The 13,303-nt window shown below is 39.8% G+C and overlaps 1 protein-coding gene across 14 annotated transcripts in view; it reads right to left on the minus strand.

Moving 5' to 3' along the window:
* Positions 1-13,303, minus strand: part of CCDC73 (coiled-coil domain containing 73) — a 73,289-nt gene that overhangs the window by 49,288 nt on the left and 10,698 nt on the right. For 7 of the 14 annotated variants that reach the window (XM_081927224.1, XM_081927221.1, XM_081927222.1 and 4 more), the window contains exons 1-3: positions 7,648-7,696; positions 7,401-7,536; positions 2,070-2,109 (exon numbers count right to left, since the gene is read on the minus strand). In XM_081927224.1, the coding sequence (XP_081783350.1) occupies positions 2,070-2,109; positions 7,401-7,536; positions 7,648-7,690 (219 nt within the window). In that variant the 5' untranslated portion in view covers positions 7,691-7,696. Of the gene's footprint in view, positions 1-2,069; positions 2,110-3,323; positions 3,351-3,886; positions 4,359-4,560; positions 4,887-5,743; positions 5,998-7,400; positions 7,537-7,647; positions 7,697-13,303 lie in introns of those variants that run through there. The other 7 variants (XM_081927213.1, XM_081927212.1, XM_081927217.1 and 4 more) reach the window with 6 other exon arrangements.

A 13,303-nucleotide genomic window follows, 5' to 3' on the forward strand; every position in this document is an offset into this window, starting at 1 on the left:
AATAATTTTTTTAGAGAGAATCTTCTCTGAAATATTTGTGGTTCTGTACTTCAGGGATGGCCCAACATTTACAGACTCCTTTCCCCTTTCTCTGAATGCAAGACAATCATGCCTTGCTGATCATCTGGAGCCAGTACAATGCCAATCCAAGAATTAACTACTTGGATATGTCAGATACCACTGACAGAATCATAGGGACATAGGAATGCAACACAAACAAGCTGGATCAAGCCAATGTCCAATCTAGTCCAGCATCATGTTCTCATAGTGGCCAAAAACAGATGTCTATTGGAAGCTTGCAAGCTAGACAACAGGCCACCTGCAATTCCCAGGAACTGGTATTCTGAAGCATACTAACTCTGACAGTTGAGGTAATACGCAGTCATCATGACTAGAGGTCATTGATAGCCTTGTCCCCATGAATTTGTCCAGCTACATGAAAAACCAGCTACATAAAATGCTGTGATGAGATAATAAAGGAGATTATGTATTGGATTAGGAACATTTTTGGACACCAATCCCATCATGTAGCTGTAAAGAAAGTGGTTTTAAGGTAATGTAGAAGTTTTTAATCCACATCAAGGCCAAATGTATATTTTTAAAGCTTCCCTTTTTTTGTAAAGAGGACTACGTTCAAGAAGGGACTGCATTTAGTCATACTTTGGCAATACTGTACTGAAATGCACTGAGGTACTGTACTGGGAAACGGTCACAAACTGTAATGGCTGTACTGTATGAGATCTACTTTCAGGTTTTGGATTAAAAATAGTAATTTTGTGGGGTATAAATTTCTCTTCTAAAATACTTTAGATATCACCCATATTTAGCTTTTTTCAAACTGTTCAGTCACCAGTACTGTTTCACTGGGTTGCTACTTCTTTGGTACCGGTATATTTTTTTCCTAGGCTGCTTCCTCTTTCCTGGATTAGTGATGTGATGATCCTGACCATGGTGATGTCACAATGAAACAAAGCTAATTAGATAAAACTGCATAATGACACCACTGAGGACACACAAGGGCAATTTACATCAATATTAACATTTTCACAAGGCATGCAAATCAAAAAGGGAGGTTTTTTGGCCCTTGCAAAAGTGTTCATGGAAAAACAGCGAGGAGGTTCAGCTCTTAGAATATGGCATCAAAAACACATTGCACATTATAAGCATACCCAAGAATTATACTGTGTAATATAGTCACTTTCCTTACAAACAATTAGTGAAACAATAATGACCAAATTAACCATATTAACAAAAGCAAATATCTGGAATTTGTTCAGCTGTACTAGATATGGGATATATGGATTTCAATCATAGAAAGCTATTCCGTGGATTCCAGACAGTAATAGGCAGTCAAATACTGTAAATTTATTTGAAATTTCATATTACTAATCTAGTTATTAATCTACTTTGCTTTAGTATTCTGTATTTTGTATATTTGAATATAGATGGATAGTCTGAGTGGTGCAGATGAAACTATGCTTAAGCAATGTGGAGCAAGCCCTTCTGAAGCAGAAATTCCTTCTGCCAGATTTAACTACCATTAGCTGCAATAACTGCAACAACATTACCCATGATTAGAGCTAATCAAAGCGCCTATTGAACTCAAGATCTGAAACCAGTTTCCAACCATAATTTCAGATACTGGATTAAGCGGAAACCCTAGTTAGTTTAAAAGTAATTAACATTGCTGACTGCCTAACAGTTTACCACAACTCACACTCCAAGAGGGAATAGTGTAATTTCACATCACAGAATGGGCATGGCCAGGGGGGCAGCTGCCCCCCTCCAATAAATAAAAATCAATAAAAAGCAAAGAATAAGCAAACTGAGGTTCTGCCCCCCCAACAAAGCCCTTCCCCACACAAAAGCCCTGACACCTCCTCCCAACAAAAATCCTGATTACACCCATGCATTGCAGTCCTAATTGCTTACGTTAAACAAATGAAAGTGTTATATCCACATTCATCCTTTTTACATGTTTTCTATGCTAGTTTGGCCTCCAGGTTACCCAGATTATAAACAGCCAACAGAAATTTCAGACTAAATATTGAAATGTAGCAAGTACTTACCTGGAATTTGAGAACAAAATTCAGCACTTTTGCACTGACACTGTGAGAAAGAAAGAGTTTTATATTTCATACTTTATGGTAGAATAGTGAAAAAAACATTTAAGCTTAGAATCCTAATCCAATGAAATCCACAAACAGAAACCAGGTTCCATTAATTAATTCCCCCCCCCCAAGCATAGGATACTATGCAGGCTGAGGGCATCCAGCACTCCTGCACCACGTTCTTTTTCTAACAAATTAAGGTTGCAACCCTATATTCACTTATCTGAGAGTAACCCCCATTAAAGTAATGGTTCTTACTTCTCAACAGACATGTATAGAATTTTACTGCAAGTGGCTTAAGCTCCTAATTGGCATATAAAGGAGGAAATGGACATCAGACACCCTTTCCCTCCCTTCTGATCACTGAACAACGATCTGTGCTTTCAGACTGAAAAGCACGGAACTTCCGTCCAGCAAGACTAGAAGGGTCAACAAGAAAAATGTTCAAGATGGAAGAATGTGAACCAATTTACATTAATGATATTTAATGTTGATTTCTAGGCAAACACTGGATTGCAATTTAGGGATTGGCCAAACTCAGGAACCAATCATTGTTTTCATCACAACTTTTCCTGTCGACTTTGGTTGTTAACTCTCTGAATCACAACGGTTCCAGAAGGATGCCACGGTGCAATGCATCTAAAAGAGTAATTGGGAAATTGTTCTGTTCAGATTATATCATAATCAACTTCTCTTTGAATAGCTCCAATTTCTGTTAAATTTTTAAGAAATGTGTTTGTATTTTCTTTGTATTGTGGACACTAAAGCTTTAATTTTGAATTTATGTGGGTGTCTTTTACCACAATAAACTGCTATTTCATTTTATTTTTTTACAGATACAGTCCCTTAAGCTCAGGCTTGATTTGTAATAAAACAGCAAGCACTAGGCAGAGCTATGTTGCCTATTCCTTCCACAGAAAAGAAGTATATTTGTCAAGTTTCCAAGAAGGAGAGGGAGGGGAAATCTCCCTCTATCTATCTATGCGGTTTGCCATGGGATTCTTCCTTGGATTCGGCTTTAGGAGAGCCATATTTATGGCATTTTTGTTTACAATATGTGCCATCCTTCATGAGTCTTAAAGAGGAGCTTGAAGCTATCCATTGCTGCTGCTTTCCTGGCTTTTAGCCAAAGAGTCACATGTCTCTGCACTCTGCTCAAGTGCTTTTTTAGGAGAACATGTTAATCAGTTTTTAAAATTAAAATAAACAAACCTGTGTCACAGATCATCAATTCCTCTTCTACTGAAAATACAAGGCACCAGATAACATCATTTACAATGGCAGTTGCCAGATTCTCCTGAATCACCTGCTGCTGTTGGCTCAGTTCTCAGTAGCAGATTTAAACTAGCATTTTTTCCTCATTTCACCATTGGATTATGTCCATTATATTTCTACCTAACTTTTTTCTTTTCTGTTTGCCTTTTTTTTACAGTTTAACACTAATGATTTTATCTCTTAAAATGTTTATGAAAATTGATTTTAATACTTTATTGCTATTTAAAATTAACATTTCATATTGCCTTGTAAACCTTTTAGAGGTCTTTTGTACTAGTAAGTGGCATATAAATATTGTGAAATAAAATAAAAGCAAATACTTTTTCTTAATTGGTTATCAGTTATAAGGGTTATTTTATACATTACACAGAGAAAACCAGGCTTCCAATCTAGTGAGCCAAACCTGGTTCTCTAACAATTGTACCAGATTATGCACATGTTTTCAAACATGGGTTTGTTACAATTACACTTTATATGTATTTGAAATATCTTGGACGTACATAGAATACCATTTCTGTTCTTCAACCCATTTCACAATATCAGCTTCCTCCATTATTTGAGGTCACTAGCAAAGCAACTGCAAAATTCTAGGGAGATGATTTCTAGTTTTACAAACTTCTAGAGATTACTAGAATGCAGATTTCTTGCTAATATCATTCAGAGAGCATTTTCCCAGGAGTCCTCTCCTGGGAATCAAGGAAGATATTAAAAACAAGTTTGGAGAAGCAATTCTTGCTTTCTCTTATTTATATTCTCTTCTTCAGCAATAGAAGGCATTTTTGACAAAATGTGATCACATTACAGTTCTCTACAGGAGAATACTGTATAGCACTGGCTTGTCTTAAATATTATGCTGTCATCCAGTGGCCATTGTTATGAACTGCACAACTCTTCTGTTTTACATTTATTAACAGAACTCAGAAATGGTTATGACCTAAATTAAACAGCATGGAATGCCATGGGGGGCGGGGAATAAGATAAGCCAGAAAATTCACAAAATGTAATCTTCCCCCTAAAGCCCTGAAGGACAAACAGTATTGTATTATGGATGTGTTTTGCCTCGTTTTAAAGAGCTACTCAGAGCAAGCTACTAAAGATTTCCCTCAAATAGTAAGTTTGCATATTGCCACAAGGGTTTCCTCTGAGGCCAGTAAAACTGTCAAACTTATACTTAAAAGTCTGAAACAATCACTCCCCAGAGACAGCGGTGGCAGGACGAGAGAAAAATAAGAGAGCAGCATGCTGGTCGGGGCTGATAGTAGCTGTAGTCCAAAGCAGATGGAGGGCGCCAGGTTGGCAAAGTTAGACGGAGGGATAAGGAAAATTCTGACATTGGAAGCTCTGCCTTACATCTCTGTTAAGCGGAGGAAGAAGGGGGAGTTGCCTCGACCCCATTTACAGTCCTCGGTACCAATGGGGTTTTGCTGAGGCGAAGTGCTATTTGTCAAGAAGGCTGTGAGGGAAAGAAGACCGCTAACAGAGGCACGACACCCCTCCCCCCTTCTCCCAACAAAGCGCCTAGATTAAACAGAGTATACTAAAAGTAGAATTCCGTAACCTGACCCAACACAAAGGAAAGAGAAGCCACGCTTAAGTCAAAGCAGAAAGCGGCAGGATAAAGAAGCAAATACTGTACATACTCTTAAGACACTTCCTGCATTCTCCTCACAATGTACACTGAGGAGAGAACTAAAACTCTTGAGTTGCTGGTCTCAAGCCTTCAGCAAGGTGGGGCAGTCTCAGGCCTGACCCCACCCCAAGCTAGCTAAATGTGGGTAAATGTCTCCTGAATCTATTTCACCTTCTGGAGGCCAAAATTGGAATTACAAGCTCCTGGTCAGCTCAGCTGCACTCCTTTGCCTGATAATGGCATCAGGCTGAATCACTTTTTGCCTGCATGTGTGGGTAAAGTTTGCAGTCTCCAGAGGGATTTAAAGTGAAACCCATTGTGTTTCATAGAAGCTATCTGAAACATACTGCAGCATTATTATTAATAATAATTGAATCTATATTCCGTCCTATAGCCAGAGGTTTCAGGGCAGATACTCTGTCTCAGGTGTATAATTCAATTATCAGAAGGGTCCACATAGTCTGAGTTCTGTACTGATGTAAGGAATATAATTTTAACTGTTTAGAATTACTCCAGGCTCTAGGTGTATTATTATAAACACATGAATCCAATAGTTAGAAGGTTAAAAAACAAAATATCCCCCTGCCCATGAAGAAAAGCTTGTCTTTTGCTTAGGCCACATCACAACTAAAGTTTGATTTATTCCAGCCGTGAGCATCAGAGGAATAGATTTCTGTTAAGAAATTCGGCTCTCACTAATGAGGATGAGATCATGGGCTGAGCGCACCTGTGCTATCTCCTTGTGGCTAGTAGCTCAAGGTCAGTATGGCCGCCTGCTTAATTAATAGTAACTATGAACCTGTAAGAATGTGTACTCCCAAATCCTGGAAGGTTCTATCTAGCTGAGCTTCTGATTGGCTAGGAAGTCCAGGTTCGGTTGTTAGGCCAGTTTTATATAATTTTGACTTACGCCATTTTTCTGTGCTTCACACCTTTTCCTGATTCTTGAGCACAGGTGTTCCTATGCTGTAGGTTCATGTACCTTGTAGGTTTATATTAGACTAAGTTTTGCTGTTTTATTCTGACTTGTATTTTTTTTTACCATTTCTGTTTTCCAACAATATTTTTTTTGTACTTTTAATGGGTTTTTATTTTATTATTCACTGTCAATATTCACTGCCTCATTCATTTTGTGTCTGTTTTATTCTAGAAAGCTTGGGTCCCCACTTCTGGTGTTAGGGACTTCTTGGTTAATGGCTACTGTACAGTGTAATTTGTCTGTGGCTCAGAGGGCAGAGAGGACTTTTAGCTCTTGCCTGTCTGAATCGGCAGTGTCTCCTAACCTAGACTGGAAGACAACTAGAGTGGTGTCAGCATACAGTGGTACCTCGGGTTAAGAACTTAATTCGTTCTGGAGGTCTGTTCTTAACCCGAGACTGTTCTTAACCTGAAGCACCACTTTAGCTAATGGGGCCTCCTGCTGCCGCTGTGCCGCCGCTACACAATTTCTGTTCTCATCCTGAAGCAAAGTTCTTAACCCGAGGTAATATTTCTGGGTTAGCGGAGTCTTTAACCTGAAGTGTATGTAACCTGAAGCGTATGTAACCCAAGGTACCAGTGTACTACTTTTACAGAGTCCAGTTGAAAGGCTCTGGCTACATTTTTCTACTGACTTAGGCTAAGCAAGAGTCCTCACTTCCTGGGCTTGGAGGTCAGGCAATCTTGACACACATACCCCAAATTAGGGTAGAACAACAAACTCAGGATGGCAGGAGGTCTGCAGAGCCTACAGCAACACAAAGAGCCATGTGGGATATTTTTATTTTTCTGAACCTTAAAATAGGCCTCAGTTACAGAGAGACCTTTCTTGGTAACCTTAGGGATGTATATTTGACCTCAGACCTTTTGCACATTCATACATTTTTTTAGATTCATACAATCCATATTTATGAATGGCCAGTTTATAACCATAAGGCTAGAATAGCGCAGAGGGGGGCAGTAAATAAATCTGGGGTAGAATGAATGACCACTGGCTGAAAACTGATTTACTAAGGGTGAAATTCTAACTGCACTTACCTAGGAGTAAGAGCCACTGCTCAGAGTCTTTTGCTGCTCTTCTTCAAGGTCTTCTACGATTAGATCTTCTGAAAGGAAAAGATGAGAAGGCTGGCAGTGAGAGAGACTTTCTTATATACACTGAAAATATTCTTGGAAATAGACATTACCTTTATGTTGTCTTGGGCTTTTCTTGAGCTCCTCCAATGAATGAGCTCTTCCGCCGTCTTTCTCCACATGAGGAAGGGAATGCAGAGCCTACAGGAAAAACAAAGAGCCACATGTGATGTGTTTCTTTTTCTGAACCTCAAAATAGGCCTCAGACAGTTCAGAGACCTTAAGGAGTAATATTATTCTGAAATCAACATCTATATGCTGAAGAGTTTTACCTTTTGTGTCCTCTCAAAGAGGGGTCCAGAGGGGGATGCTGAGGGTGAGGGGGTGGGCAAGGGGGAGGTCTCTGGGAGAGGGGAAATTCTATTCTTTCTTCCCAATCAAGAAAACACTTTTCTGAGTCTGGAAAGCCTAGAAAAGAAAGAGAAATGGGGCTCACTGTTAGTGCTCTCTAATGCCTCTATGCTCAAGATGAATTCTCTATCATGAAAGAATTTAGATGCTGAAAGAAATCCTGCTTACATGTCTTCCTGCTACTCTCACAAGCATAAAATGATCCAAGCATAGGAGATCCCCAGGCCTTCTAGAGCTCTGGTGACCGATGAGCCAGCAGAGGGAAGTGTCACAATGAACCTCATGACCCAACAACCCTGGGCCCTGAGAAAACTAGCAGCCACAAGCACTGCTCCTATTAAGTGACACTACTAAGTTTTCTCATATGACTTTTATTCCATTTTCCACTATTTGATTCCAGCTGTAGTTGTTCCTGCACCTACTGAGCACTAGCTGTCTCCTACACCTGTCTTATACCCTCCAACATTTCTCCCATGAAAATAGAAATGTCCTATTCCATTATTATTATTATTATTATTATTATTATTATTATTATTATTATTATGACTGGGTTGCCACAGCCACTCTGGGAAGTTTCCAACATATACAAAAACATAATAAAGCATTAAACATTGAAAAAAACCCTTCCCTTAAAAAAAAGCATAAAGAAGTTAAAAACAACCGTAAATAGTTGGGGGGGTTAACTCTTATACCTTGCATAGGCTTGGTGGAACAGAAAAGGTTTTTTGGCACAGAAGGCAAATGCTGAATGCTGGATGTTCCACAGGACAGGCCAAGGACACTATAGGCTTGATTTCTTCTTGTTGTCAAACAAGCCTCACCAGCTCAGGGAATGACCAAAGATGCTCTTGCAGATAAAGCCACTTCCGAGCCTGCCCCAGGAGGTGGGGTTGCGGGCATCACGCCCTCCCCACGTGAGCGGGGGCTGCTTTCAGCCCCCGCGAGAACAGGGGAATCCCGTCCGTCCACGCCTCCCAGCCAGCCAATCGGCTGGCTGGGGGGGCGTGGCTTGCCCTATTTAGGGCCGGAGCGGAGAGGGCTCGCCCTCTCTTCTCCAGCTAGCCCCCACATTTTCTTCCCCGTGTCTCCAGCAAATGGGCTGGAGCCGGATAGTCGATAGGACCAATGCCTAAGCCAATGCCTCTCATTCCTGAATTCAATAAAGTTGTGGCCTAATTTGCCCAATTAACCTTAATTATGGTGTCTCGTGTGTTTATTTATCTTGGTGGGGGGCGGGAACTCGCCACGCAATCACAGTGATCAACTGGAATATAAGGCCTCAGGCAATCTCTGGACCCAAGTGGTTCAGGGCTTTGTAAATCGAAACAAGAATCTTGAACCTGGCTTAGTATCAGATAGGCAGCCAGTGCAGCTCAGTGGTGTCACATGTTCTCAACCAGAAGCTCCCATCAGCAATCTGGCTGCAGCATTTTGTACCAGCTGGAGCTTCCAAACCAGACTGAGTGGCAGTCCCCCTTCATTACAGTAATCTAGCCTTGAGGTTACCAGTGCAGGATCCTGGAGAAATGATTTCCACATATTGTAGTAAGAAGCAAGAATGTATGATTTTACATCCTTTCTTATTTTGAATAGCTACAGCAAGAATAGCACATACAAGGAGCCCATGTCAGAATGAAGATTTATTGGGATCAGAATCAATCAGTATGGAGGTCTTAAGAAGCTGAAGCCAGAAAATTTTATGCTGACTGCTGTTTTTTCATAAATTTATTCTCGGAATAAAAGTGTTCAGAGTTCCGGTGGGGAAATTCAGAAATGTTGTTTGGCTGAGTGAATATGTTACATTAATTTTCTGATATGTGAAGGAGTAGATTGCTCCTCTAACAGCAATGAAATTAGTTGCTTTATTTCTTCATTAAGAATGTGGGAGGCAACTTAATTTCCTATTATGGCTTTCAAAATTAATTAAAATAATTCTTCATTAGCATTAAATCTATACATACAGGGAGTTTTTAGTTGAAATAATTTTCTAAATTAATCCTGCATCAAGAGAAGTCTGTATAGGCAGCAATCCTATACAAATTTACCTGTAAGCTACTTTGAACTGAAAAGCAGTAAGTCTCTTTGAATTTCTGAATAGACATGTGCATGGCTGCATTCTTTTTTTTTTAAGCCCTTATTTTTCAAAAGAATTTTTGTTTTAACTTCCATGTCCTAAAATGTGCCATAGGGCTTTTCTGCACCTGCCCACCCCCACCTCCCTGTGCTTCTGAAAAGCTGCTTTTGAGGGTCAGGGGGGCCTCTAGAATGGCATAGGATGGGGGGGGAGGCACTTGCACTTTATGTACAAACACATTTGGATACATGTCAAAATATTTTCTCATTTATCTTAATCATACATATTAGTTAGAAATGGAAATATAGGGGAAACCTAGACTGAGGTGCTACATATGTCTTTTATATGGGTGGAAAGGAAATGAGACCTCAACAGCTTGGATAGTGTGCTGGGAGCACACTCTTAGTACTGTCTCTACAGTACAAGATTTTGCCAGTTTTGAACTAGTTGAAACATCTTCGCCTTCACTTTATTCTCATTTCCGATGCAGGGATTCCCCAACACAGGAAGTATGTGCGGGAGGTAGTTTCCAATGTCTATTTGTTTGCAAAGGTGCTATGCTATAGAGCTGGCAGGAAAGAAAGGTTTGATCACTAAATACAGCACAGAATTTGGAGCTGCCTGCCATAACCTCACTTTAAGTATAAAAATGAAATATATAGTTCAAAAAGGCAATAAGTTACAATGGTACATGAACCAGGACCAAATGGATGTGTCATTGGGGTAGTCCAATGCTTATTTTGGGGTGAACAGCTACAGTTCCCTTATTCATAACTGTGCACTGAGGTTTTATGTGCTTTGTGCAAAAAAAGCATTTCTGTGCTTTGTGCAAAAAACACTTTTTGCAAAAACCTTTTTCAAAAGGCAGAGTTTCCCTGTGATGGAGATGCATGATAATTCATATTCTGTGATGCAGGGTCAAATACAATATTTAGGATATTCACTGAGCTCTTTGTTGAAGAAGGAACTAGGAACTTGGAACCAATTCCAGCATCATAAAAAAACCACACATAAGATAGTGATAACTGTAAGGTTACCACCACCTGTTTTCAACTACAGAGGTACAGATCTTGCCAAAAATCACATTAAACATTATTCCACACACTTAGTATCAATTCAGCATTTTTGGTGGCTTGGCTTCTGTACTGCAAGTTTGTGTGTGTGTGTGTGTGTGTGTGTGTGTGTGTAGATATCAGATTCTCAAAATCAGAAAAAGTTAGTAAGTGAAAACGGCCAGATAAACAACACAAATGCAAACAGAAAATTATTACGCAACTATCTGCAGAACAGCTGTAATAGAAATTATGTTTGCAAAAAGCCGTCAACCAGGAAAGACAAGTTTGGTGCTGCTGCTAAATGCAGTGAGTCATATCGTCCTCTGTCTAGTTGGGCAGTGAATAAATAAAAAAAATTTGATGAATCAAATAATAGGATTCATAGCACAAATCTCACAGATGCATCAAATATTATATCAACTACTGCTAATTGTCCTTCTCCAAAACTGAGCGCAAAGTGCTTTACAGCATATAAACAGATCTAACGTAGCACAACTCTACTGTCGAGTCCAGCAGTCTGAATCTTGCATGGACAATCTGGAAATAATAGCAGCATACAGCCATTAATAATCCCACAAAACACCTACTAAATCTGTTGACATATACATTAATTTAAATTGATTTACTGATGTAGTTTCCCACAAAACAGCAAACCAGGTGGCATTATAGATTCTGGTTTGTATCCACTGCTGGTCATACTAAGAGCAGATCAATTTCAATTAATGGGCATGACTAATTTCGGTCCATTAGTTACAATGCAGAGAACTTAGCTGGCTACAACCATCTGTTGGTACTTTCTGCTTCCACTGGCACAGAGAATTTCCAGGCGCAGCGTTACCAGGTTCAGTTTTCTTTAGATGAGAGGACATTGGAGATTTAGACGGTCTTTGTAAAAACTAGTTAATTTATAACTATACAGAGCTGATTAATATTCTACAGCCTTTTAAATGTGTTTGTGAGAGGGGGGTTGTATTGTATTGTTTTGTATTGTTGTTTCGCTTTAACTATTAATTTGTGCTTTTACCTTGTATTTTTTATATTGTGAACCGCACTAACATCTTATGATAAAGGGCAGTATATAAGTCATCATCATCATCATCATAATTAATAATCATGTGCTATATCAGCTCTCCTGAATGCAAAGTAGTGCCAGAAACTGTAGTATCTGTCAGCATGCAGAGGGTGGCAAGGCCAGCTGGCTAGCCCCAGCTGGGTCGTCTCGTTCGGCCGCCCCCCTGTGAAAACCCATCAGCCTCTGCTCCAACGTAAGTCAGCGACCCAGGCTTCAAAGCCAGGGCACACTATATCAGCCGAGCGAACTATGCACACAGAATAGGCGTGAGGCTTGTGGAAGCATACTACAACTACGGATTTATTAATCATAAATCAGGACAAAGAAACACGTCGTCTCTCTCTTTGCCTTCTCAGAGAGACAGAGAGAAGCAAAACGGAAGCAAACAGAAAACACACAACGGAAGTTCCCAGCAAGCTGTGCTGGTATGTAAACAGACATGTGACATGCAACAGTTCCATGTCTGCAACTAAAGGTGGAATAGAATTTTCCAAAAGTATTCACCTAGCAGTTTAAACCTTATTAATATTATAAATATGTATTGATAAGTGAAGTGTGGTATCATACATTAAGCTTGGTGCTTGCCGAGTCGGGTTTAATAATCTTATTGTAGTTTAATCTGGAAGACGGAATGGTCCATTGCACTGTAATCACAGGAGTAGATTAAAACACAAGTTAGATAAAAAGGCAGAAGAAGGAGCCTTGCAAATACAGTAAACCCTTAGAATGCAACAAAAGCAACCAAATGCAACTGCTGTCAAATCTCACTAGAGGGCATCAAAACAAAAAAAATTCCTTACAGTAGCACCTTAAAGACCAACTAAGTTAGTTCTTGGTATGAGCTTTTGTGTGCATGCACACTTCTTCAGATACACTGAAACAGAAGTTACCAGACCCTTCTATATAGTGAGAAGGTGGGGAGGGGTGGTGGGCATCAGTTTCCTATGTACTGTTTACAACATTCAGCTGGAGCTTGCCAACACTGGGCAGACTTGAATCAGCAAGTTCCTGGTACTGTGCATAAGGGAAGCCTAGCAAAAACCTTTGGGCAATAGTGAAGACAGTGCATAGTGATAACAAGCTTAGGCAAATCTGAGCTCTCTTGTGCACAGTTCATTACAAAAATACAGGATGGAAGAGAAGATACTGCAAGGGGAGGGCACTGCAACACGGCACCAGACTCATGGCCTGTGTGTGTGTGTGTGTGTGTGTGTGTGTGTGTGTGTGCGTGCATGTGTGTCCCTGCTCTAAAGTGAGCAAAACACACCGTTGACCTTTGTGATCAAAAGGGGATTACAAAAGACAGTTGTTATGGATGTTATTCAGTATGATGAAGTGTAACGTGATGCATGTCGGGGCAAAAAAATATTAATTTCAGGGGAAGTCAGGGGAAAGAAGGTGCACGAAAATAAGATTATGAAATTATACATGTTTAAATGTTTGTATGTTTTTGTTTTGTGTTTTGTTTGTTTTTTATTATGTGTTTGGAAAATGAATAAAAAATTATTTTAAAAAATATATTAATTTCATGTACACATTCATAGGGTCTGAACTGGTATTTATGGCCTAGGAACAAGACCTTGTTGTACCCCAGCAGATAGTTCGCTGGAAATCCTGTGTGCG

The sequence above is a fragment of the Podarcis melisellensis genome (genome assembly GCF_964234715.1).
Source record: "Podarcis melisellensis genome assembly, chromosome: 1".
NCBI lineage: Eukaryota > Metazoa > Chordata > Lepidosauria > Squamata > Lacertidae > Podarcis > Podarcis melisellensis.